The sequence below is a fragment of the Ornithorhynchus anatinus genome, chromosome 6 (genome assembly GCF_004115215.2).
Source record: "Ornithorhynchus anatinus isolate Pmale09 chromosome 6, mOrnAna1.pri.v4, whole genome shotgun sequence".
Taxonomy (NCBI): Eukaryota; Metazoa; Chordata; class Mammalia; order Monotremata; family Ornithorhynchidae; genus Ornithorhynchus; species Ornithorhynchus anatinus.
In genome coordinates this window covers 16614295-16638895 of record NC_041733.1, presented here as the reverse complement: position 1 = coordinate 16638895, position 24601 = coordinate 16614295, and the positions used below count along the sequence as shown (strand labels likewise).

Here is a 24601-nt window from a genome sequence, read left to right as displayed (position 1 = left end):
GAGGGTCCCAGTTGGGAGATTTGTGTTTTTGCCTGGATTTGCAGCTGTTGTCTTGGAGTTGTGCAGTTGGCCCGGGGGCAAAGCGCGACGATGAAGGCCTCTAGGAGCAGGAGTGGCTTACAAATGCTAATAAATTGGTGCAGTCCCAGACTTAAATTGAATAGAGATCTGCCCTCATTGCCTGGCATGAGATAATTGTGCACCGGGTCGGCTTCATCACTGGCTAACGTCGACCAGTTTCCGATGTCCCTTCCCCTCCATCTAGAATCCCACCCGCAGGGAAAGACCACTGATCCCATTGGCAGTCTCATCCTGGAAGCAGATTAATCCATCCCATTTGATCATATTTACTGAACGCTTACTGTGCGCAGAGCACTGTACTAAGCACTTGGGAGAGTACGGTATAGCAGAGTAGTAGGACAGAGTACAGTATGCAGTATATCAGAAGCTGTGTGGCTTAGTGGATAGAGCACAGGCCTGGAGACAGAAGGACATTGATTCTAATCCCGGCTCCTCCACGGGTCTGCTGAGTGACCTTGAGCGAGTCATTTCACTTCTCTGAGCCTCAGTTCCCTCATCTGTAAAATGGGGGTTGAGACTGGGAGCCCCATGTGGGACGGGGACTGTGTCCAACCTGATTTTCCTGTATCTACCCCGGTGTTTAGTACAGTGCCTGGCACACAGTAAGCGCTAAACAAATACCATTATTATTATTATGCTTGTTTTATTTACCCCAGAAAATTTCTAACATGGGGAGAATTTCTAATGCAGGGATTCCGAGAGACTTTGGTTCAGAAATAGACAAGGAACTGTGTTTCAGGAATGAAGTCAAGTCTCGCTGTAGACAAAAGTGGCTTGTGATCTTTAGAGGACGGAGTCTGTTTTCAGAGAGTGTTTTATTTTGCAATGGAGAGTCATGTGATGGGTGGGTTGAAGTGGGTGGGGTGCCAGAAGGAGTAGGGTTGGACATCAAGTCATCGACACCCTGTTTTCAGCATTTTTCCATCCTCCCGTGGCTACCCGGGCGGCAGACACACCCAGGTGGAGCCTCAACCTCGCCCTTTCTCTTAACCACTGCCCAGTGAGAGCCGTGGCAACTGGGAACAGACATAACATTTGACCCGCCGTGGGCCCCTCCAGGATTGACATCTGTGTCTCCATATTCCTCAACCTCCCCCGGCCTTTCTCTTAACCACTGCCCAGTGGGAGCCGTGGTAACTGGGCACAGACATAACATCGTGAGCCGTGGTGGACCCTTCCGGGATTGACAGAATAATAATAATAATAATGATGGTATTAAGTGCTTACTATGTGCCAAGCACTGTTCTAAGCACTGGGGTAGATACAAGGTAATCAGGTTGTCCCACATGGGGCTCCCAGTCTTAATCTCCATTTGACAGATGAGGTAAATGAGGCACAGAGAAGTGAAGTGACTTGACCAAAGTTACACAGCAGGGATTAGACCTCTGACTCCCAAGCCCGTGCTCTTTCCACTAAGCCATGTCTGTGTCTCCATATTCCTCAAGCTCCCCCGGCCTTTCTCTTAACCACTGTCCAGTGGGAGCCGTGGCAACTGGGAACAGACACAGCATCTTGACCCGTGATGGGCCTCTCTGGGATTGACATCTGTATCTCCATATTTTTTCCCTCCTTCCACCTCTGCGACTCCAGACACGCCGTCCTGTGGGAAGGAGAGAAGAGGCGTCCCAAAAAGTGCAAAGCAGGTCCTTCACTGAGTGTTGAGTTTTCAGCTTCCAGGGCTTGTTGAGTTTTCTCTAATCATCCGTTTCTTGCCGCACGGCCTAGTGGATAGAGCCCCGGCTTGGGAGCCAGAAGGACCTGGGTTTTAATCCTCACCTCGCCGCTTGTCTGCTGTGTGACCTTGGGCAGTGTCACTTCACTGCTCTGGGCTTCAGTTACCTCATCTGCAAAATGGGGATTAAGACGGTGAGCCCCACGTGGGACAGGGACTGCGTCCAACCCGATTTGCTTGTATCCACCCCAGCACTTAGTACAGTGCCTGGCACAGAGTAAGCACTTAACAAATACCGTTATTATTATTGCCAGAGGAGCAGCAGGTTTTAGAACATCCGGGCAATGGAAGGAGAGCAAATCAATCAACCCTATTCATTGAGCGCTTTTTGTGTGCAGAACTGTGTACTAAACTCTTGGGAGAGTACAATATAACTGAGTTGGTAGACATGCTCCCTGTCCATAATGAGTTTACAGCCTAGGGACTGAAATGGAAAAAAAAAAAATTTGCCCGGTCTCTATTGGTTGATTGGAAGAATAATTGTCGTTACTTGTTAAGCGTTTACTATGGGCTGAGCGCTGTTCTCAGAGCTGGGGTAAAGTTCATCAGGCTGGACACAGTCCCTGTCCCACTTGGGGCTCACAGTCTAATAATAATGATGATGATAATTGTATTATTTGTTAAGCGCTTAGTATGTGCCAGGCACTGTACTAAGCTTTGGGGTGAATACAAGCAAATTAGATTGGACACAGTCCCTGTTCCACATGGGGTTCACAGTCTCAATTCCAATTTTACAGATGAGGAAACTGTCGCCCAGAGAAGTGAAGTGACACAGCAGACAAACAGCAGCTCTGGGATTAGAACCCTTGACAGTGCTCTATCCACTATGCCACACTGCTTCTCCTGGTAGGAGTAGGATTTAAACTCCATTTTACCGATGAGGTAACTGAGACACAGGAAAGTGAAGTGACTGGCTCGAGGTCACACAGCAGACACAGGTCCTAAATCTGGGTTCTTATCATGACTTTTCCCCTTGTCTGCAGTGTGATCTTGAGCTAGTCACTTCACTTCTCTGGGCCTTAGTTACTTCATCTGTAAAATGGGGATTAAGACTGGGAGCCTTATGTGGGACAGGGACTGTGTCCAACCTGATTAAATTGTATCTACCCCAGCTCTTAGTACAGTGTTAGGCACGGAGTGAACGCTTAGCAAATACCTGATTAAATTGAACGTACCCAAGCACTTAGTAGTGCTTGGAACATATTAAATGCTTAAAAAAATGCCTTTTTTTTTTAAAAAAAAAGTTCCGGTGGGCTCTTATTGTGAACCTGCCTTGTTGAAAGGTGCAGCTCTGTTTGTTGAACCTGTGGGCTGCTGACATGCAAGATTTGGAAGTTTTAGATAGGTCCGCCTCCGTTTCCCCTCCCCCATTTACCCCTGCACGCAACCCCCGACACTAGACTCTTGGAACTGAGCATGTAGTCATTTAATCGTATTTCTTGAGTGCTTACCCTGTGCAGAGCACTGTACTGAGCACTTGGGAGAGTACAGCACAACAATAAACAGACACGTTCCCTGCCCACAACGAATTTACACTGTGGGGGAGTGGAGACAGATATCAATACAAATAAATAAATTAGAGATATGTACATAAGTGCTGAGGGGCTGGGAGGAGGGGTAGCTCAATGCCGGCAGAGTTTTTGACCAAGACACTTAAAGTAAACCCTCTGAGGAATGTGATGATTTGGAGCTTAGAGGGGCTTTGTTGTGGGGCTTAGTAAAACAGACGCGGATGATGACCAGTTGAGCAGCAGGGTCTGGACGGAGGGCTTGAGCTGAAGATCTCTGCTGCTGGGGCCCCTTCAGTCTGGTCATCCAGAACCTCACCTGCAGCCTTCTGATTCCCCCCCTTCACCGGCAGCGAGGAAGGAGATGCCGTGGGTAACATTCATTCCACCATATTTATTGAGCGCTTGCTGTGTGGAGAGACTCTACTAAGCCCTTGGCAGAGAGGAGCCGTGCTGTGGTAACGGGCACGAGCAGAAGCAGCGTGGCCTAGTGGATAGAGGCAGGGCCTGAGAGTCAGGAGACTGGGTTCTAATCTTGGTTCTGCATTTATCTGCTGTGTGACCTTTGGCAGGTCACTTGCTTCTCTGTGCTTCCAGTTCCCTCACCTGCAAAAATGGGGATTAAAGACTGGGTTGTGGACAATGAATGTGTCTGTTATACTGTTATGTTGTGCTCTCCCAAGTGCGTAGCCCAGTGCTCTGCACACAGTAAGTGCTTAAATGTGATTGATAAATACCGTTAAAATAAGCTAGTGCCAGGAGGTGGGGCTTTGGGTAGCCAGTTAGGTTGGTTCATGGTATTTTTCTTCTCTCTTCTTCGTTTTGTGCTTTGAAATAAGATCCTCTCTTCAGTTGATTCCCCACCCCCCCCGCCCCCATATCTATGAGATTTTTAAATAGATTTTATATTCTTCTCCTTATGAGCTTATAGAACAGGATTTTTCCAAGCCCTCAAGGCAAGTATTAGCCCAGCCAACTCTGGTGGACCATAGCAGGTGGGGAAAAAGAGGACTGTGGGAGGCAGGGGGGTGCCATTCAGCTGGCAAAATAGCTGAAGGTATGACCAGAGATGACCTGAGGAAAATAGGGGTGATTGAATTTGTATCTACCCCTCCATTTAGTATAGTGCTTGGCCTATATTAGCACAGCCTTATTATTATTAGAATCCAGGTGACCCGACTTCCAGACTACATTGTCTGTTTTCATATTGTCATTCACTAGTCAATTTGGCTAGAATGCAGGAGAGAATTCCCGCGTGCTTCTGACACCAATCAATCAATCGTATTTATTGAGACCACAAGCCCGCTTGGCTAATAGCCGGCCCCGCGGCGGAAGAAGCTGTTGAGTGAGTGCTCGCGGTGGAAAGAGCACAGGCCTGGGAGTCAGAAGGTTCTAATACAGACTGTGTCTGCTGTGTGACCTTGAGCAAGTCATTTCACTTCTCTGGGCATGTTACCTCATCTGTAGAATGGGGATCAAAACTGGGAGCCCCACGTGGGACAGGGACTCCACTTAGTACATTGCCTGGCACATAGTGCTTAACAAATGCCATGATCGTTGTTATTACTCTGTCAGCTCGTTGTGGGCATGGTGCGGGTCGGCCAACTGTGTTGTATTGTACTCTACCAATTGCTTAGTACAATGCTCTGCATATAGCAGTCAATCAATCGGTGTTGTTTACTTAGCATTTACTATGTGCCGAGAACTGTACTAAGTGCTTAGGAGGGTTCAATGCAACAGAATTAGCAGTCATGTTCCCTGCCCGTGAAGAAGTTACAGTCTAGCATTAAATAAAAGCCATTGATGTTGATGATACAATCCAACAGAGTTGGTAGAACTGTTGCCTGCCCCCAAGGAGCTAATTAATAATTAATAATCACTGTGGTATTTGTTAAGCCCTTACTATCTGCCAGGCTCTGTACTAAGCTCTGGGGTGGATACAAGCAAATCAGGTTGAACACAATCCCTGTCCCACATGGGGCTCACAATTTCAATCCCCGTTTTCCAGATGAGGTAACTGAGGCCCCAGAGAAGTGAAGTGATTTGCCCAAAGTCACCAGCAGACAAGTGGCAGAGCTAGGATTTAGAACCCATGTCCTTCTGACTCCCAGGCCCGTGCTCTATCCACTAGGCCAAGCTGCTTCTTAAGCTAGACGAGGAGCGTGTGCGGTCACCCAAGTCGGGGGCGGGAGGGGTGGGTGAGTGAAAGCAGGGAGTGGTTCTCGGTCACTTCAGTTGCTTGACCTCCCCCATCTCCATTTTGTTCCTCGTGGCCCAGATTGAAGATGGCGGCAAGGCGGCCTTATCGGGGAAGATGCGGACCGGGGACGAGTTGGTGAACATCAATGGAACCCCACTCTACGGCTCTCGCCAGGAGGCCCTCATCCTCATCAAGGGCTCCTTCCGGATCCTGAAGATGATCGTCAGGAGGTAATGGGTCTGGGGGCTGGCGGGAAACCAAAGCGGAAACCCGCAGCGCTGTCTGGATCACGCCTCTCCGTGTCTCTCCCTGCTGCTGGACTCTCTCACTCTTTGTTTTTACTGTATTTGTTAAACCCTTAAAATGTGTCAAACACTGTCCTAAGCGCTGAGGTGATTAGGGTTGGATACCCTGCCTGTCCTGCATGGGGCTCACAGTCTAAGTAGGAGGGAGAACTGCGGCCTGGAGAAGTGAAGCGACTTGCCTGAGTCACACAGGAAATAAGTGGTGGAGCTGGGATTAGGATTCAGGGGCTCTTGACTCCCAGGCCCGGGCTCTTTCCACTGGGCCACGCTGCCTCTCTCCACGGAGAGAAGTGCGTTGAGGGATGGTGAAGGCTGGAGGAATGTCATGGAAGAAGTGTTTTCCCATCAAGCCCGCTGAGCTGTGATTGTGTAGCAGCAGAGCAGTGTGCAACCTTGTGTCATTCATTCAGTCATATTTATTGAGCGTTCACTGTGTGCAGAGCAACTGCACTAAGCGCTTGGGAAAGTACAGTACAACAATGAGCAGTGATGTACCCTGCCCACGACGAGCTGGTCATTCACTCAATAGTATTTATTGAGCGCTTACTATGTGCAGAGCACTGTATTAAGCGCTTGGAATGTACAATTAGGCAACAGGTCCTTACACCTGGGTGCCTGGTGAATATAACTGGGGTGGAAAATCTCCCCCCCCCCACTCACTCTGCAGATTGCTGCAGTACTTCCTGAGGAGACCTAAACTTCCTTACATCCATTAATCAATCTATGGTATGTAGTGATGACTTACTATGTGCAGAGCACTGTACGAAACACTTGGGAAAGCTGCATATAATGATGGTATTTGTTAGTGCTTACTATGTGCCCCAGCACTCTTCTAAGCACTGGAATAGATAGTAGACCTGATCCCCTGTCCTCAGGTATTTACATTCATTCGTTCATTCATTCACTCGTATTTATTGAGCGCTTACTATGTGCCAGAGCACTTTACTCAGCGCTGCAAGAGTAGAAATATATCAATAAACGGACACATTCCGTGCCCACCAGCGAGCTTCTCTCCACTTAGGGGTTCTCTGAATGTGTTAATTCTGGGGCATCTTAGTGACCCAGTGGTATTTATGGGTTCCTGTATTTGTTTAATGGTATTTGTTAAGTGCTTACTATGTGTCAAACACTGTTCTAAATGCTGGGGTAGGTTGGATACAGTCCCTATCCCACATGGGTCTTCCAGTCTAATTAGGAGGGAGAACAGGAGAACCGAGTCACAGAGAAGTGAAACGACTTGTCCAGGGTCACATGGCAGAGCATTTTGGCAGAGTCAGGATTAGAACCCAGGCCCCTCTGACTCCCAGGCCCTTGCCTCTCGCAACTAGGCCGTGCTGCTTCTCTATGCTTCTCCCAAAGGGTGAGACCGTTGCAGGGCTCCCGGATGCCACTGGAGTGGCGATGTTGGGGATGGTGCCGGAGCTCAGCAGCTTTGTGCGGGTGACCTCTCAGCTCAGATGGGACCAAGAGTTTAGCGTCTTCGAGGCGGTAGTCAGCAGCTCTTTTTGAACTCCATCTGTTTAAACAGTCAGTCCTATTTACTGAGTGCTTACGGCTGTGCAGAGCACTGTATTAAGCGCTTGGGAAAGTACAGTTCCACAGCGCTGATTGAGACGTTCTCTGTCCATAAGGAGCTTACAGCCTAGAGACTGTAATCAGTCCATAGTGTTCCCTGAGCACCCATTCTGTCAGTCAGTATTTATTGAACACCTTACTGTGTACAGAGCACTGTACTAAGCACTTGGGATTCATTCGTTCATGTCAGTAGTATTTATTGAGTGCCTTACTATGTGCAGAGCGCTGTACTAATGCGTTGAAATGAACAAATCGGTAACAGATAGAGACAGTCCCTGCCCTTTGACGGGCGCACGGTCTAATCGGGGGAGACGGACAGACAAGAACAATAGCAATAAATATAACAGACACATTCCTTGCCCACAATGAGCTTACAGTCTAGAGAGACAGACATTCATATAAGTAAACAAAATTACAGATAATAATTATGGTATTTGTTAAGCGCTTACTATGTGCCGAGCACTGTTCTAAGCGCTGGGGTAGATACAGGGTAATCAGATTGTCGCACGTGGGGGTTCACATTTTTTAATCCCCATTTTTATAGATGAGGTAACTGAGGCACAGAGAAGTTAAGTGACTTGCCCAAGGTCACACTGCAGACAAATGGCATAGCCGGGATTAGAACCCACGACCTCTGACTCCCAAGCCCGGGCTCTTTCCACTAAGTGGCGGTATGTAAGTGCTGTGGGGCTGGGAGAGGGGATGAATAAAGGGACAAGTCAAGGTGATGCAGAAGGGAGTGGGAAAAGAGGAAAGATGGGCTTAGTCAGGGAAGGTTTTTTAGAGGAGATGGGCCTTCAGTAAGGCTTCGCAGGTGGGGGAGTCATTGTCTGTGGGATATGAAAAGGGAGGGCATTCCAGGCCAGAGGCAGAACGTGGGCGAGAGGTTGGAGGCAAGACAGATGAGTTTGAGGTGAGGAGAAGCTTTGTGGCAGCCCTCCCTCGGGTGCCGGGCAAGTCAAAGAGAAGGCTACAGGGCTACAGGAAGTGGAGCGGAGGCACGTCCTTGGCATCACCCTGTTTGGGAAACGCTGCCGTAACCCGTGCAGCCAGCCGGGTGGCCCGTAGGGTCGGCTCTACTCTTCTTCCATCAGGGGAGTTTGTGAAAGGTTTAGGATGGAATCTCATCCCATCCCCGGCTCTAACTCCATCCCGTATGACCCCTTGGTTCTCGTTCCTCAGCGGCAGTGTCTGGATTCCATTTAATCAGGGTTCAGGGCGTGGGGAAATCAGATGCCTTCAGATTTTGGGGTGGAGCAAAATCTCCGCCCTGCATCCCTCCCTCTTCTCCACCTTCCTTGGGCTGCGGGTGAATAGAAATTCCTTACCATTAGTTTTAAGGCACTCAGTCACCTTGCCATCTGCTGTCTTCCCTCACTGCTCTCCTATTACAATCCAGCACTCACATTTCTCTCTCCTAATGCCAACCTACTCACTGTACCTCAATCTCGTCTACTTTGCCATCTACATCCTGCCTCTGGCCTGGAATGTCCTCCTTCTTCCTATTTGCCTGACTCTCAGCTCTCCCTCAGCCCCCCAGCACTTATCCCTTATATAATAATAATAATAATGTTGGTATTTGTTAAGCGCTTACTCTGTGCAGAGCACTGTGCTAAGCGCTGAGGTAGACACAGGGGAATCAGGTTGTCCCACGTGGGGCCCACAGTCTTAATCCCCATTTTACAGATGAGGTAACTGAGGCGCAGAGAAGTGAAGTGACTTGCCCACAGTCACACAGCTGACAAGTGGCAGAGCTGGGATTCGAACTCATGACCTCTGACTCCAAAGCCCGTGCTCTTTCCGCTGAGTCACGCTGCACCTGTAATTTATATTAACATCGGTCTCCCCGCTCTAGACTGTAAGCTTGTTATGGACAGGGAGCGTGTCTACCAACCGTGTTGTATGTACTCTCCCAAGCGCTTAGTACAGTGCTCAGCACACAGTAAAAGCTCAATCAATCCGATCGATTAATTGATGCTTCTGGTTCTTTCCCTCCCAGAGCTTCTCTCCTCAAGGTGATGCTGCCCTCTTTTGGCAGGAATTAGCACCTGCCTGATGGATGCATGAACTAATAATAATAATAGTAATAATAATATTGGTATTTAAGTGCTTATTCTGTGCCAAGCCCTGTTCTAAGCACTGGGGGAGATACAAGGTAATCAGGTTACCCCACGTGGGGCTCACAGTCTTCATCCCTCTTTTGCAGACGAGGTAACTAAGGCACAGAGAAGTTAAGTGACTTGCCCAAGATCACACAGCTGACACATGGCAGAGTCGGGATTAGAACCCATGACCTCTGACTCCCAGCCCCGTGGGAGTGCCTGCTTGCCATTCATATTAATGTCTGTCTCCCCCCATCTAGACTCTAAGCTCGTTGTGGGCAGGGAGTGTACCTGCTAATTCTGTTATACTGGACTCTCCGAAGTGCTTAATGCAGTACACTGTACATAGTAAGCGCTCGATAAATATGACTGAGAGTCATTATTATTTAGGGGCTTTCTGGGCTGGTATCAATTTGGTTTCTTCATTCTGTTGGGCTGGGTCTACTTGATTCTATTAGGTATTTTTGAGGTTCCTACTTCCATTTGGAAACAGAAGAATCCTCTGAAATAAAAGATTCATTCATTCAATAGTATTTATTGAGCGCTTACTATGTGCAGAGCACTGTACTAAGCGCTTGGGATGAACAAGTCGGCAACAGATAGAGACGGTCCCTGCCGTTTGACGGGCTTACAGTCTAATCGGGGGAGACGGACAGACAAGAACAATGGCACTGAACAGCGTCGAGGGGAAGAACATCTCGTAAAAACAATGGCAACTAAATAGAATCAAGGCGATGTACAATTCATTAACAAAATAAATAGGGTAACGAAAATATATACAGTTGAGCGGACGAGTACAGTGCTGTGGGGATGGGAAGGGAGAGGTGGAGGAGCAGAGGGAAAAGGGGAAAATGAGGCTTTAGCTGCGGAGAGGTAAAGGGGGGATGGCAGAGGGAGTAGAGGGGGAAGAGGAGCTCAGTCTGGGAAGGCCTCTTGGAGGAGGTGATTTTTAAGTAAGGTTTTGAAGAGGGAAAGAGAATCAGTTTGGCGGAGGTGAGGAGGGAGGGCGTTCCAGGACCGCGGAGGACGTGACCCAGGGGTCGACGGCGGGATAGGCGAGACCGAGGGACGGCGAGGAGGTGGCGGCAGAGGAGCGGAGCGTGCGGGGTGGGCGGTAGAAAGAGAGAAGGGAGGAGAGGTAGGAAGGGGCAAGGTGATGGAGAGCCTCGAAGCCTAGAGTGAGGAGTTTTTGTTTGGAGCGGAGGTCGATAGGCAACCACTGGAGTTGTTTAAGAAGGGGAGTGACATGCCCAGATCGTTTCTGCAGGAAGATGAGCCGGGCAGCGGAGTGAAGAATAGACCGGAGCGGGGCGAGAGAGGAGGAAGGGAGGTCAGAGAGAAGGCTGACACGGTAGTCTAGCCGGGATATAACGAGAGCCCGCAATAGTAAGGTAGCCGTTTGGGTGGAGAGGAAAGGGCGGATCTTGGCGATATGAAAGATTGAGATCATTGCCCGGGGCCGTAGGATCCTCGACAGAGAAGATTCTAGTGCCTTGGAGAACTGAAGAACCAGCATGGTTTAAAGCCTGCAAAGGCAGGGATTGTGCTGTATTGTGCCCCCCTGAGCATTTAGTACAGTGCTCTGCACACCGTAAACACTCAATAAATACCTTTTTTGAAAAGGGAGGTTGTGGGTTAGTGGAAAGAGCATTGGACTTCGGGAAGTCAGGGGTTTATGGGTTCTAATTCAGGCTCCACTACTTGTCAGCTGTGAGACTTTGGGCAAGTCACTTAATTTCTCTGTGCCTCAGTTAACCACATCGGTAAAATTGGGGATTAAGACTATGAGCCCCACGTGGGACAACTTGATTACCTGTATTCCCCCCACAGTGTTTAGAACAGTGCTTGGCACATAGTAAGCACTTAACAGATACCATCATCATCATCATATTAGCTTAGCAGAATTCTCCCCCTTCTCAGTCTCTATTTGGAGCTACTCGGTGCAAAGCACTGTCCTTTGGAAAGTACCGCGGCTTACTGTAAGGTGTTCGGATGTCCCGGGAAGCTGCTCAGCGTACCTACTGGGAGAGATCCTGGGCCTGGGAGTCAGTGGACCTGGGTTCTAATCCCGGCCCCTCCACTTGTCTGCATTGTGACCTTGGGCAAGTCCCTTCCCTCCTCTGGACCTCATATAACCTCATCTTTAAAATGAGGGTGAAGACTGTGAGCCCCGTGGGGGACTTAGACTGCATCCAACCTGACTAGCTTGTATCTGCCCCGGCGCTTGGCACTTAACAAATGCCATTTTGGAAAAAAAGATGACTAAGTGCTTGGAAGGGGTGGAGAGTTTGAAGAGTTGCGTCCCGTCGAGTCTGAATTAAAGGCGGCGGCAGCAACAGCGATGGGGAGGAGAAGGGGCCCCGATAACCATCTCCCTGCTCAAGGGGAGTCACTGCCTGAGAGGAAGAGGCCTCATTCGGCTCGGCCCATGGGATGGACGGAGTCAAATCAAGACAAGGGCCATTTAAGCTCCCCTTATCACCGACAACCTTTTTGACGGGGAGAATTATTAGGTTGTGGACTTAGCCTCTTGGGGGGAAAGGGTGGAAACCCAAACACTTGAGTCATTTATAATGAAACTAGACAATGCGTCGGAGATTATAATGCGACATGATGTAAGGGGCGGACCGACGTGGTCCCCTGGGGGTTGAACGGATCTGGCCTAATGGGCTTTTTCTATCCTGCCTTTTGGAAGACAAAGCGGGGTGCTGGTTGTCCATTTCACTTGGGTTTGCACCCTTTATTCACCCCACCCTCAGCCCCACGGTACTTGTGTAGTTCGCCGTAACTTCACGTCTTTCTCCCCCTCTAGACCGTAAGCTCATGGTGGTCAGGGACCGAGTCTACCGACTCTGTTATATTGTGCTCTCCCAAGTGCTTAGTATAGTGCTCTGCACACACTAAGGTCTCAATAAATACCACTGATTGATTATATTGTCCTCTCCTGTGCTCTGCAAATGGTAAGTGCTCAATCAATAATAATAATGTTGGTATTTGTTAAGCACTTACTATGTGCAGAGCACTGTTCTAAGCACTGGGGTAGATACAGGGTAATCAGGTTGTCCCACGTGAGGCTCACAGTTAATCCCCATTTTACAGATGAGGGAACTGAGGCACAGAGAAGTTAAGTGACTTGCCCACAGTCACATAGCTGACAAGTGGCGGAGCTGGGAGTCGAACCCATGACCGCTGACTCCGAAGCCCAGGCTCTTTCCACTGAGCCACGCTGCTTCCAATGCGATTGACCGATTGGAGGACAATCCCGTGAGTGAAATCCAAGATGGAGAAGATCTGATTAGGTGCAGCCCAGAGGTTAGGGGGTGTAGATGACAAGGGAGACGTGAGCCAGTCATGGAACAAATGTGAGCGAGCCGTGGGTATCCTGTTTATGTTCTCTAAAGCAGAGTAAGGACCTGGAAGCTGTGAGATCACCTCCGATTTTGCTCCACCCGTCCGATGTCTGCTGCCCTTGCTTCGTTAAGAGCTCCTCATCTTCGGCGATGTGGGGGTTGTGGCAGAAGGTCCGGAGGGGAGCTTCAGAAAAAATGTGAATCGGAGATTTGGCTTGGAAAGAAAGCTCAGAGCCTCGGACCGAGATGTTTGGCTGTTTACCTTGAGCCAGTCTGGCGATTTGCTTCATTTTCTGCCCTAGGGAAAGAAAGGGCTAGTGAAAGAACGGATGGGCTGGTGACATTTTGCTCTTTAGGGGGTGAAAGTCAAGATCTTGGAGCCAGGCTGCCTGGGGCACTTGACAGAAGGGTGGTGGCTCTAGCCTGTAAGGGTTTTGTGGGCAGGGAACGGGTCTACTGACTCTGTTGGAGTCTACTCTTCCAAGCGCTTAGTACAGTGTTCGGCACGTAGTAAGGAGTTACATACCACTGAGTGGCAGCGGTGGTAGAGGATCAGTCGGAAGCGTCACCTTGATTCTATTATTTTGTTAATGAGATGTACATCACCTTGATTCTATTTATTTGCTATTGTTTTAATGAGATGTTCATCCCCTTGATTCTAATTATTGCTATTATTTTTGTCTGTCCGTCTCCCCCGATTAGACTGTAAGCCCGTCACAGGGCAGGGTCTGTCTCTATCTGTTAGCGATTTGTTCATTCTAAGTGCTTAGTACAGTGCTCTGCACATAGTAAGTGCTCAATAAATACTATTGAATAAATGAATGATGTCAGTAGATTTCTTTGTATGTGCACGGTGTGATGTCGTGTCTTGCAGAATGTTGAAGGCAGGGTGCTCAACATGAAGTGTTCATTCAATCGTATTTGAGCGCTTACTGTGTGCAGAGCACTGTACTAAGTGCTTGCGAGAGTACGATACAACAGTAAACAGACACATTCCCTCGTTGTGTCATGCAGACCATTGAGGGCAGGGCTTTCATATGTGCGCAGTATGATGTGTTCATTCATCCATTCGTATTTATTGAGCCCTTACCGTGTGCAGAGCACTGTACTAAGCGCTTGGGAAGTACAATTCAGCAACAGATAGAGACAATCCCTGCCCACAATGGGCTCACGTGTTGTATCACGCAGAACGTTGTGGGCAGGGGTTTTGGCCCCACCTCGGGGAGGTGTTGAATGTTGAAAGCCAGGTCTGGTCCTGCCTGCCGGCTTCAGTCTCTGAAACCAGTATTATCCAGAAGATCGTTATTCCCTCTAGACTATAAGCTCCTTGAAGGCAGGACATACGTGTACCAACTCTGTCGTAGGCTCTCAAGCACTTAGTATAGTGCTTTGCACATAGTAAGTGCTCAATAAATGCCTCTGATTGATTGAGAAACCTCTCAGTGAGGCTTGGGTTTAGAAGTTGACAAGACCATTGTTCTTTTGGGTAAGAAAATCTCTGCAGTCTCTCTTTTCCCTCCTTCCCACTCCTCTCCCCTGAATATAATAATAATACTGATGTAAGAATAGTGGTATTTGTTAAGCACCTACTTTGTGCCAAACACTGTTCTAAGCACAGAGGGAGATATGAGATAATCAGGTCCCACATGGGGGTCATATTCACAGCAGGACGGAAAACAGGATTCAAATCCCCATTTGGCGGCTGAGGGAACTAAGGCACAGAGAAGTTATGTCCCCAAGGTCACACAGCAGGTATGCGGTGGACCTGGGGTTAGAACCTAGATCCTCTAAATCCCAGGGCCATGCTCTTTCCACTAGACCTCGCTGCTTGCCAGAGGGGCATCAGGGGGTCTCTTCCCAGTCTTCGGTCTGCTCTGCAGTCCTCTAAGGTTGGGGCGGGGTGAGAGGAGTGGGAGGCGGTCAGAGGGATGTTTGGCATGAGTTTGGGGAGAGGGATTCTGCTACTGCTCATCTGTACAAGCAAGGCACTTCTGAATTCTACCTCCACAGACCTGGTGGTGACCTTTGAGGTACTTGTTAAGCACTGTACTAAGCGTTAGGGTAGACAAAGTATAAGCAGATTGGACAGAGTCCCTGTCCCATGTGGGGCTCGAAGCCAAACAGGGAAGGAGATCCAACAGATAATTGCTCTCCCCAGCTTCAAAGTCTTATTGAAGGCCCACCTCCTCCAAGAGGTCTTCCCTAACTAAGCCTTCCTTTCTTCTTCTCGTACTCCCTTCTGCATGGCCCAGACTTGCTCCCTTTATTTACCCCCACTCCCAGCCCCACAGCCCTTTTATACATATCTGTAATTTAATCTGTAATGTAAGTGCTTAGTACAGTGCTCTGCACACAGTAAGCGCCCAATAAATACGATTGAATGAATGAATAATTTATTTATTTAAATGTCTGTCTCCCCATCTAGACTGTAAGCTTGGTCTGGGCAGGAGATGTGTCTGATTATTGTTATATTGCACTCTCCCAAGCGCATAGTAAAGTGCTCAGCCCGTAGTAAATGCTCAATAAATATGATTGACTGACTGACAGGTATATTTTCCCTATTTTACAGTTGAGGTCTTTGGAGGTCAGAGCAGTTACGAGACTTGCCCAGGGTCATGCCGCAGACACACAGGAAAGCCTCGATTAGAATCTGTCTCCTGAATTCCAGGTCCGTGCTTTTTCCTGGAGCACCAAGCAGATTTTGCAGACTGGGGGAAGATTTGGTGGATCCAGCTCAGTTGGAATGAGTGATGGGTATAGGAGGCAAAGTGAAACTGTAACCAATCAATGGTATGTACTCAGCACTTACTATGTGCAGAGCACTGTACTAATAATGATAATAAGGATAATGATGGTATTTGATAAGTGCTTACTAGGTGCCAGACACTGTACTAAGCACTGGGGTGAATAAAAGCAAATTGAGTTGGACACAGTCCCTGTCCTATTTGGGACTCACAGTCTCAATCCCCATTTTATGGGTGAAGTAACTGAGGCCCAGAGAAGTGAAATGACTTGCTCAAGATCTCACAGCAGACAAGTGTCAGAGCCACAACGTGGCTTAGTGGAAAGAGCATGGGCTGGGGAATTAGAGGTCGTGTGTTCTAATCCCGGTTCTGCCACTTGTCAGCTGTGTGACTTTGGGCAAGTCACTTAATTTCTCTGGGCCTCAGCTACCTCATCTGGAAAATGGGGATTAAGACTGTGAGCCCCACCTGGGACAATCTGGTAAACCTGTATCTCCCCCAGTGCTTAGAACAGTGCTAGGCAGATAGTAAGTGCTTAACAAATACCATCAATATTATTATTAACCCATGACTAACTCCCAGGACTGTGCTTTATCCACTACACCATGTTGCTTCTCATGCTAAACTCCTGACCACAAGGAATTTACAATCTAGAGGGATTTACAATCTAGAGGAGGAGACAGAAGTCATTATAAATAAGTAAATAAATTACAGATATCCACCTAAGGGCCGTGTGGGGTTGAATTAAGTGCTGTGACTCTAGACTGTAAACTCATCCCTCTAAGCTTGTGCTTTGTCCAGCGTAAGTGCTCAATAAATATGATTGACTGACTGCTTAAAGGGTAGACCGTGTGGGCAGGGATCTATTGTATTTTCCCAAGTGTCTAGTACAGTGTTTAGTATGGGAAGCAGCATGGCGTAGTGGATGGAGCACGGGTCTGGAAGTCAGAAAGCACCTGGATCCTCCACTTGTCTGCTATGTGGCTTTGGGCAAGTCACTTCACTTCTCTGTGCCTCAGTTACCTCATCTGTCAAATGGGGGACAGGGACTGCATCCAACCTGATTTTGCTTGTATCCTTCCCGGTGCTTAGTACAGTACTTGGCATATAATAAGCGCTTAACCAGTACCACAATTATTATTTCAGTGCTCTGCACACAGTAAGCGCACAAATACCCTTAGTGGAGATATTTGCTTATTCAGCAGTCTACTCTTCCTATTCAATAATAATAGTAATGATGGTATTTGTTAAGCACTTACTATGTGCCAAGCACAGTTCGATCCAATAGCTCTTCCCTTTGACACCCTGAAAATCTTCTCCAGAGCTTCAGCTCTCCAGTTCTGTTTTTGTTCCAGCAGTGTATCGATATGGCACTCTCTTGGTTTTGATCTCACAGGGGAGCTCATGTTTTCTTGGTCAATCATTTGTTCCCCTTGGTTGAATTCTGCAGTTTGTCTCTTTGAACCTAGGAGAGAGCTAGGGGCTACAGTGTGAGCCAGGACCTCTCTTGCCAGAAGGGAATTTGTTGAGAGCTCTTTGAAGCGGCTACTGCTTTAAGTATTTAACTAGGGAATCCTTAGGAGAAGTGCATACAACTCACAGAAGGGCAGGAACACTACTCTGTGCTTGGGTATTTATCTCACCCACTTGGCTTGTGTATACACACATACTTTCCCTCCCCCTCCCTTCTTCTTCCTCCTCTTCCCTCCCTCCCTCATTCTCTCTCTCACACACACACACACACACTTTCTCCCCCCCTTCTCTCCTCACTCCCTTTCTTCCTCCCTCCTTCTCCCTCCTTCTCTCCCCCTCTCTCCCCGCCCCTTCTTTTCTCCCTCCCTCTCTCCCTCCCTCCCCTTATAGGCTTGGGAGTCAGAGGTCATGGGTTCGAATTCCGGCTCTGCCACTTGTCAGCTGTGTGACTGTGGGCAAGTCACTTAACTTCTCTTTGCCTCAGTGACCTCATCTATAAAATGGGGATTAAGACTGTGAGCCTCACGAGGGACAACCTGATTACCTGTATCTACCTCAGTACTTAGAACAATGCTCTGCACATAAGTGCTTAACAGATACCAACATTCTTATTATCATTATTTTCTCTCTCCCTCCTTCTCTCTCCCTCACTTTCTCTCTCTCCCTTCCCTTTCTCCTTCCCTCTCTCCTTCCTTCTCTCCTTTCCTCTCTCCTACCATCTCTCCTTCTCTCTCTCCCTCCCTCCCCTTTTCTCTCTCCCTCCTTCTCTCTCCCTGTCTTTCTCTCTCCCTCCCCCTTTCCTCTCTCCTTTCCCCTTTCCCTCCCTTTCTCCCTCCCTCCTTCCCTTGCCTCATTTCCAATCACAATCAATCATATTTGAGTGCTTGCCATATACAGAGCACTATTTTAAGCACTTTTTGAGAGAACAATATAACAGATTCCCTGCCCATAAGGAGCTTACAGTTTAGAGAGGGGAGACAGACATGAATGTAAATGAGTATATTCCACCTGCTGTTCATTGACTGGCACTGTTGCACCCGGGGAAGTGAACGGGAGCAGATGGGGCTGAAAGTGGCTTCCACGTCAGGTTCGTTGCGGGAAGGGAATGTGTCTGTTGTTATATTGTCCTCTCCCAAGCATTCAGTGTACAGTGCTCTGCACACAGTAAGCGCTCAATAAATACGATCAAATGAATGAATCAGGTTGCAGCCTCGCTTACTCATCGGGCCCCTCCTAGGATCACCATCAGAGGTAGTTATTGAGTGCTTATTATGTGCAGAACATTGTACAGAGCACTTGGGAGAGTACAGTACAACAATATAACAGACATATCAGCATTTAGAAGAGTGCCTGGCACATAGCAAGCGCTTAACAAGTACCATCATTATTATTCCTTGCCCTCAACGAGCTTACAGTCTAGAGAAGTGATTGTAGTGGTTATACAGTTCCATCTTGGTCAGCCGGATGCCGTGATGAGACCAGTCTCACCTCCTTCATATGTACTGCAACTCACACCTTGGTTTGGAGCCTTTCCCATGTCTCTCCCCGCACATCCGTTAATAATGTTGTTGGTATTTGTTAAGTGCTTACTATGTGCAGAGCACTGTTCTAAGTGCTGGGGTAGACATAGGGGGAATCAGGTTGTCCCACATGGGGCTCACAGTCTTAATCCCCATTTTACAGATGAGGTAACTGAGGCCCAGAGAAGTTAAGTGACTCGCCCACAGTCACACAGCTGACAAGTGGCAGAGCTGGGATTCGAACTCATGACCTCTGACTCCAAAGCCCGTGCTCTTTCCACTGAGCCACGCTGCTTCTCTGAAAGTGGCTTCCACATCAGGTTCGTTGCGGGAAGGGAATGTGTCTGTTGTTATATTGTCCTCTCCCAAGCATTCAGTACAGTGTTCTGCACACAGTAAGCGCTCAATGAATACGATCAAATGAATGAATCAGGTTGCAGCCTCGCTTACTCATCGGGCCCCTCCTAGGATCACCATCAGAGGTAGTTATTGAGTGCAGAGTAGTGGTGATAGTATTTATTAAGTGCTCACTTTGTGCAGAACTCTGAAGCAGAGGGAGAGTGTGCAAATGGGAATTAGATAAGGATCCTGTCCCTCAAGGGGCTCATGGTTGAAGAACTGCAGGTGGCCTCTTAAATTTAGTGATTTGTCTCAGCACCTTTTGCGGTTCTCCACCAAGAAGGCTAGCCAAGGGTGAAGCATCTGGAAGGCCCAGCTCTGAATTCTTGAATGCTGAGAGTCACCCCAGGGGATCATTTGTGTTGGTTTCTTTTAAAGGTATTTTTAAGCGCTTACTATGTGTCAGGCATTGTTCTAAGTGCTGGGCTAGATACTGGCTAATCAGATTGGACGCAGTCCCTGTCTCACATGGGGCTCACAGTCTAAACAGGAGGGAGAACAGGCCAGACTAAGCTCGTTGTGGGCGCGGAATGTGTCTACCAACTTGGTTATATTGAGCTCTCCTAGACGCTTAGAACAGTCCTCTAGACGGTGAGTTTGTTGTGAGCAGGGAACGTGTCTACCAATTCTGTTGTATTGTACTGTTGCAAGCATTTAGTACAGTCTTCTAGACTAATCTCACTGTGGGTAGGGAATGTGTCTTCCAACTTTCTTATATTGTACTCTCCAAAACGCTTAGTACAGTCCTCTAGACTGTAAGCATGTTGTTGGCAAGGAATTTTTCTACCAAATGTGTTATATTGTTATAGTGTACTCTCCCAAGTGCTTAGCACAGTGCTCTGCACACAGTAAGTGCTCAGTAAAGGGGAAGCAGCGTGGCTCAGTGGAAAGAGCCTGGGCTTTGGAGGCAGAGGTCATGAGTTCGACTCCCGGCTCTGCCACTTGTCAGCTGTGTGACTGTGGGCAAGTCACTTCACTTCTCTGTGCCTCAGTTACCTCATCTGTAAAATGGGGATTAACTGTGAGCCTCACGTGGGACAACCTGATGACCCTGTATCTCCCCCAGCGCTTAGAACAGTGCTGTGCACGTACCAACAAATACTTAACAAATTTGTTAAGTTTAACAAATACCAACATTATTATTATTATTGTTATTATTATTAAATCTCATTGATTGCTGTTCACACAGTAAGCGCTCAAAATAAATATGATCGATTGAACCCCCATTTTACAGGTGAGGGAGCTGAGGCACAGAGATGTGACTCGCCCTAGGTCACACAGAATGGAAGTGGCAGATTCGGGATTAGAACCCAGGTCCTCTAACTCCCAGGCTCTTTCTACTAGGCCATACTGCTTCTCTTGTTCCTGGCCACTGAGATTTCCCCGCTCCCCCTGCATCCTCCTTCCGCTCGTTCTAGCAGGGTGAGCCCCCGTTCTGCTCTCTGTCTTTTCCCACACTGGGCCGGCTGGTGAAAGAATTCCTCCCCTCTGATCTCACTCTTCCTGTTTCCCTTGCAATCCTTCCCTTTGAGTTTCCTGTGGAAAGGCTAAGTCCGAGCTGGATGGAGTGATGGGGGAGACTGTTTTTCATTCATTCAGTTGTATTTATTGAGCGCTTAATGTGTACAAAGCACTGTACTAAGTGCTTGGAAGACTACAATAGAACAGTAGACACATTTCCTACCCATGCCGAGGTCCTAGACTGTTAGGGTGAGCTGGTGTCTACAGGGGCGGGAGGCTCAGATGGCACAAGGCAGCACAGAGTAAGTGCTCAATAAATACTATCGAATGAACTGGGATCTAAATAATAATAATAATAATGTTGGTATTTGTTAAGCGCTTACTATGTGCCGAGCACTGTTCTAAGTGCTGGGGTAGATACAGGGTAATCAGATTGTCCCGCGTGAGGCTCACAGTTAATCCCCATTTTACAGATGAGGTAACTGAGGCACAGAGAAGTGAAGTGACTTGTCCACAGTCACACAGCTGACAAGTGGCAGAGCCGGGATTCGAACTCATGACCTCTGACTCCCAAGCCCGGGCTCTTTCCACTGAGCCACCCTGCTTCTAGTGGAGAGAAGACCCAGGAAGCCCTCCAAGAAGGACATTAAAAATAACCCCAAGTTTCTTTCTCAAGTCAGCACTTAGTATTCATTCAATAGTATTTATTGAGCGCTTACTATGTGCAGAGCACTGGACTAAGCGCTTGGAATGAACAAGTCGGCAACAGATAGAGACGGTCCCTGCCGTTTGACGGGCTTACGGTCTAATCGGGGGAGACGGACAGACGAGAACGATGGCGATAAATAGAGTCGAGGGGAAGAACATCTCGTAAAAACGATGGCAACTAAATAGAATCGAGGCGATGTACATTTCATTAACAAAATAAATAGGGTGATGAAAATATATACAGTTGAGCGGACGAGTACAGTGCTGAGGGGATGGGAAGGGAGAGGGGGAGGAGCAGAGGGAAATGGGGGGAAAAGAGGGTTAGCTGCGGAGAGGTGAAGGGGGGGCGGTAGAGGGAGTATAGTACTGAACACCCAGTGAGCACTCAAATACCACTGATTGAGAAAAGCAACGTGGCCTAGTGGAGAGAACATGGGCCTGGGAGTCCGAAGGACCCGGATTCTATTCCCAGCTCTGTTAGTTCCTTGCTGTAACTTCTCAGTACCTCAATCTTCTCAACCGTAAAATGGGGATGCCAGTTTTTCCTCCTACCTATACTGCAAGCCCCACGGGGGACGGAGATTATGTCTGATCTAATGAACTTGTTCCTACCCCAGCGCTTAGATCGGAGTTCGACGCATAGTGAGTGCTTAACATAGAAGAGAAGCAGCCTGGTCTAGTGGATAGAGCAAGGGCCTGGGAGTCAGAAGGACCTGGGTTCTAATCCCAGCTCCGCCACTTGTCTGCTATGTGACCTTGGGCAAGTTACTTAACTTCTCTTTGCGTGTTAACTCATCTGTAAAATGGGGATTAAGACTCGGAGCCCTATGTGGGACAGGAACTGTGGCTAACCTGATTGTTTTGTATCTACCCCAGCGCTCACTGTAGTGCTTGGCATATAGTAAGTGCTTAAATGCCATTTAAAAAAAGTTCTTTGGAGGGACAGTGGTCTTTCCTTGGTCCCTTTTTTGACTTTATAATGGGGACAAGGAAAGCCCCTTTGTGTATTCTTGGAGAGCTGGGGAGCCCCAAATCAAGCCTCCAGCTGCCTCCCGAAGGGGGAGACTTCATGTGGAGCTGACAGATATCGAATGTTAGGAATTTTTTATGGGGATCTTGGGTCCTGTTCCAAGGAATTTCTTTTTCTTTTTCTTTTTTTTGAGGCTCAATGAACCACTAGGCCCCACTGTATAAATACGTTGGAGCTGGGCGTTCCCAAGGGCTTCTGGGAAACATGTGGAACCAACTATGACCCCTGTGAATTTAGATAGCTGAGTCGGAAGGAGGGGGAGAGAGGGAATGGGGGAAGGAAGGGCCTCTACAGTCTCACCTCCACTAATCCAATCCTGGCCAGCTCAGCTGAGATTAGAGAAGCAGCGTGTCTTAGTGGAAAGCGCACGGGTTTGGGAGCCAGAGGACGTGGGTTCTAATCCCGGCTTTGCCACTTGTCTGCTATGTGACTTTGGGCAAGCCACTTAACTTCTCTGTGCCTCAGTTACCCCATCTGTCAATTGGGGATTAAGACTATGAGCCGCACGTGGGACAAGATGATTACCTTGTATCTCCCCCAGTGCTTAGAACGGTGCTTGGCACATAGTAAGCGCTTAACAAATACCATAATAATAATAATTATTGTTATTATTGGGGGGGTGCCCTCCTGAGTCTCAAACCTTCCTTGCCCTGTGGAAGTGTTTCCCAGCTCCTTGAGAGCCGTGGGCTCTATTTCTTCTCTCAAACTCTGCGGCCTTCTTTCCCCCTCCAACTTTCCAATTAGACTGGAGTAAGGGGTCCTCAATGTGACCAGCCCCTAGTGGAGCAGGCCCATGTTCGGACAATCAATCAGTCATGTTTATTGAGCGCTTACCGTGTACAGAGCCCTCTACTAAGTGTTTGGGAAAGAACAATATATCAGTATGACAGAGTTGGTAGATACGTTTCCTGCCTACGACGAGCTTACAGTCCAGTGGGGGGAGACAGACATTAATATAAATAAATTACAGATATGGATATAAGGGCTGTGGGGCCAAGGGAGGGGTGAATAAAGGGCGCAAATTAGGGTGATGTAGTGGGGCGTGGGAGAAGAGGAAATGAGGGGTTAGTTAAGGAAGGCCTCATGGAGGAGATGTGCCTTTAGTAAGACTTTGAAAGGGGGGAGAGTAATTGTCTGTCAGATAGGAAGAGGGAGGGGGACATTCCAGGCCTCCTGGAACTCGTCCATATCCCCACTGGAGCCTCAGGAACGGGTCTATAACCCCGACCATTCACTTCTCCCTGAGCCAAGCAAGTAGGGGCCATTCATTCCTGCAACTGTGGGAAAAAATCATTTTAATCCTTTTTCTAAATGGTATTTTTTTAAGCACTTATTATATGCCAGGTGCTGTACTAACCACTGGGATAGGTTCAAGGTAATCAGGTTGGACACAGTCCATGTTCCATGTGGAGCTCATAGTTTCATTCCCGTTTTACAGATGAAGGCACCGAGGCAAAGAGAAGTATGTGACCTGTCCAAGACCATACGGCAGACAAATGGCAAAGCCAGGACTAAAACACATGTCCTACCCGATTATCTTGTATCCACCCCAGCGCTTAACAGTAAGAATGAAAAAGAAAAGCGGTGTTTTTTGGGCAAAGTTGAGGACATCATTTCCCTCACTCTCGGCTTCCCCACCCCAAAATTCAACTTGCCTCCTGGGACGTCAGGCACTTAGTTTATCGCTCCTGGGAATTGGAGCATTAACTGGATGTGGTTTTCCTCTTCCTCAGAGGAGGTTGGGCTGCCTTTGCATATACAAACTGTGCCATTTCTCTCCGATGAGTAAGTAGAGAGTAAGCAGAGAAGCAGTGTGGCCTAAAGGATAGAGCCCGAGCCTGGGAATCAGAAAGACCTGGGTTGTAACGTGGCTCCGCCACTTGCCTTCTGTGTGACCTTAGGCAAGTCACTTCACTTCTCTTTAGGTTAGGGAGCCATTCCCGCATCTGTAAAATGGGGATTAAGACTGTGAGCCCCATGTGGAATGTGGACTGTGTCCCACCTGATTAGCTCATATCTACCTCAGAGCTTAGAACAGTGCCTGGCACTTAATAAAGGTTTAACAAATGCCATATTAAAAACAAAATAAATAGAGGCTCAACCCAAAGAACCTGAAATCCAATTCCTTGGGGTTGGCAGTGCTGGCACCCTCCTCTCCCCGCTCCCACCGTGCACTTGGCCATTCTGATTTGGGATCAGAGTTTGGAAGCTAGTTGTTTTCCAAAAACCCTGTTCGTTTGAGCCATTTAGTCTCTGAGTGATTATCCTGAGAGGGGTGTCTGCAGCCTAGGGGAGAGTGCACAGGCCTGAGAGTCAAAGGATTCTAATTCCAGCACTGCCTGCTGTGGGAATTTGGGCAAGTCACTTAACAGTTCTTTGCTTCAGTTTCCTCATCTGTAAAATGGGGATTAAA

At 48.1% G+C, this 24601-nt stretch overlaps 1 protein-coding gene across 3 annotated transcripts in view; it reads left to right on the top strand.

Moving 5' to 3' along the window:
• SHROOM4 (shroom family member 4) overlaps positions 1–24601 on the top strand; it is a 176576-nt gene that overhangs the window by 81999 nt on the left and 69976 nt on the right. For all 3 annotated transcript variants that reach the window (XM_029067243.2, XM_029067245.2, XM_029067244.2), the window contains exon 2: positions 5600–5751. In XM_029067243.2, the coding sequence (XP_028923076.1) occupies positions 5600–5751 (152 nt within the window). The remainder of the gene's footprint in view (positions 1–5599; positions 5752–24601) is intronic.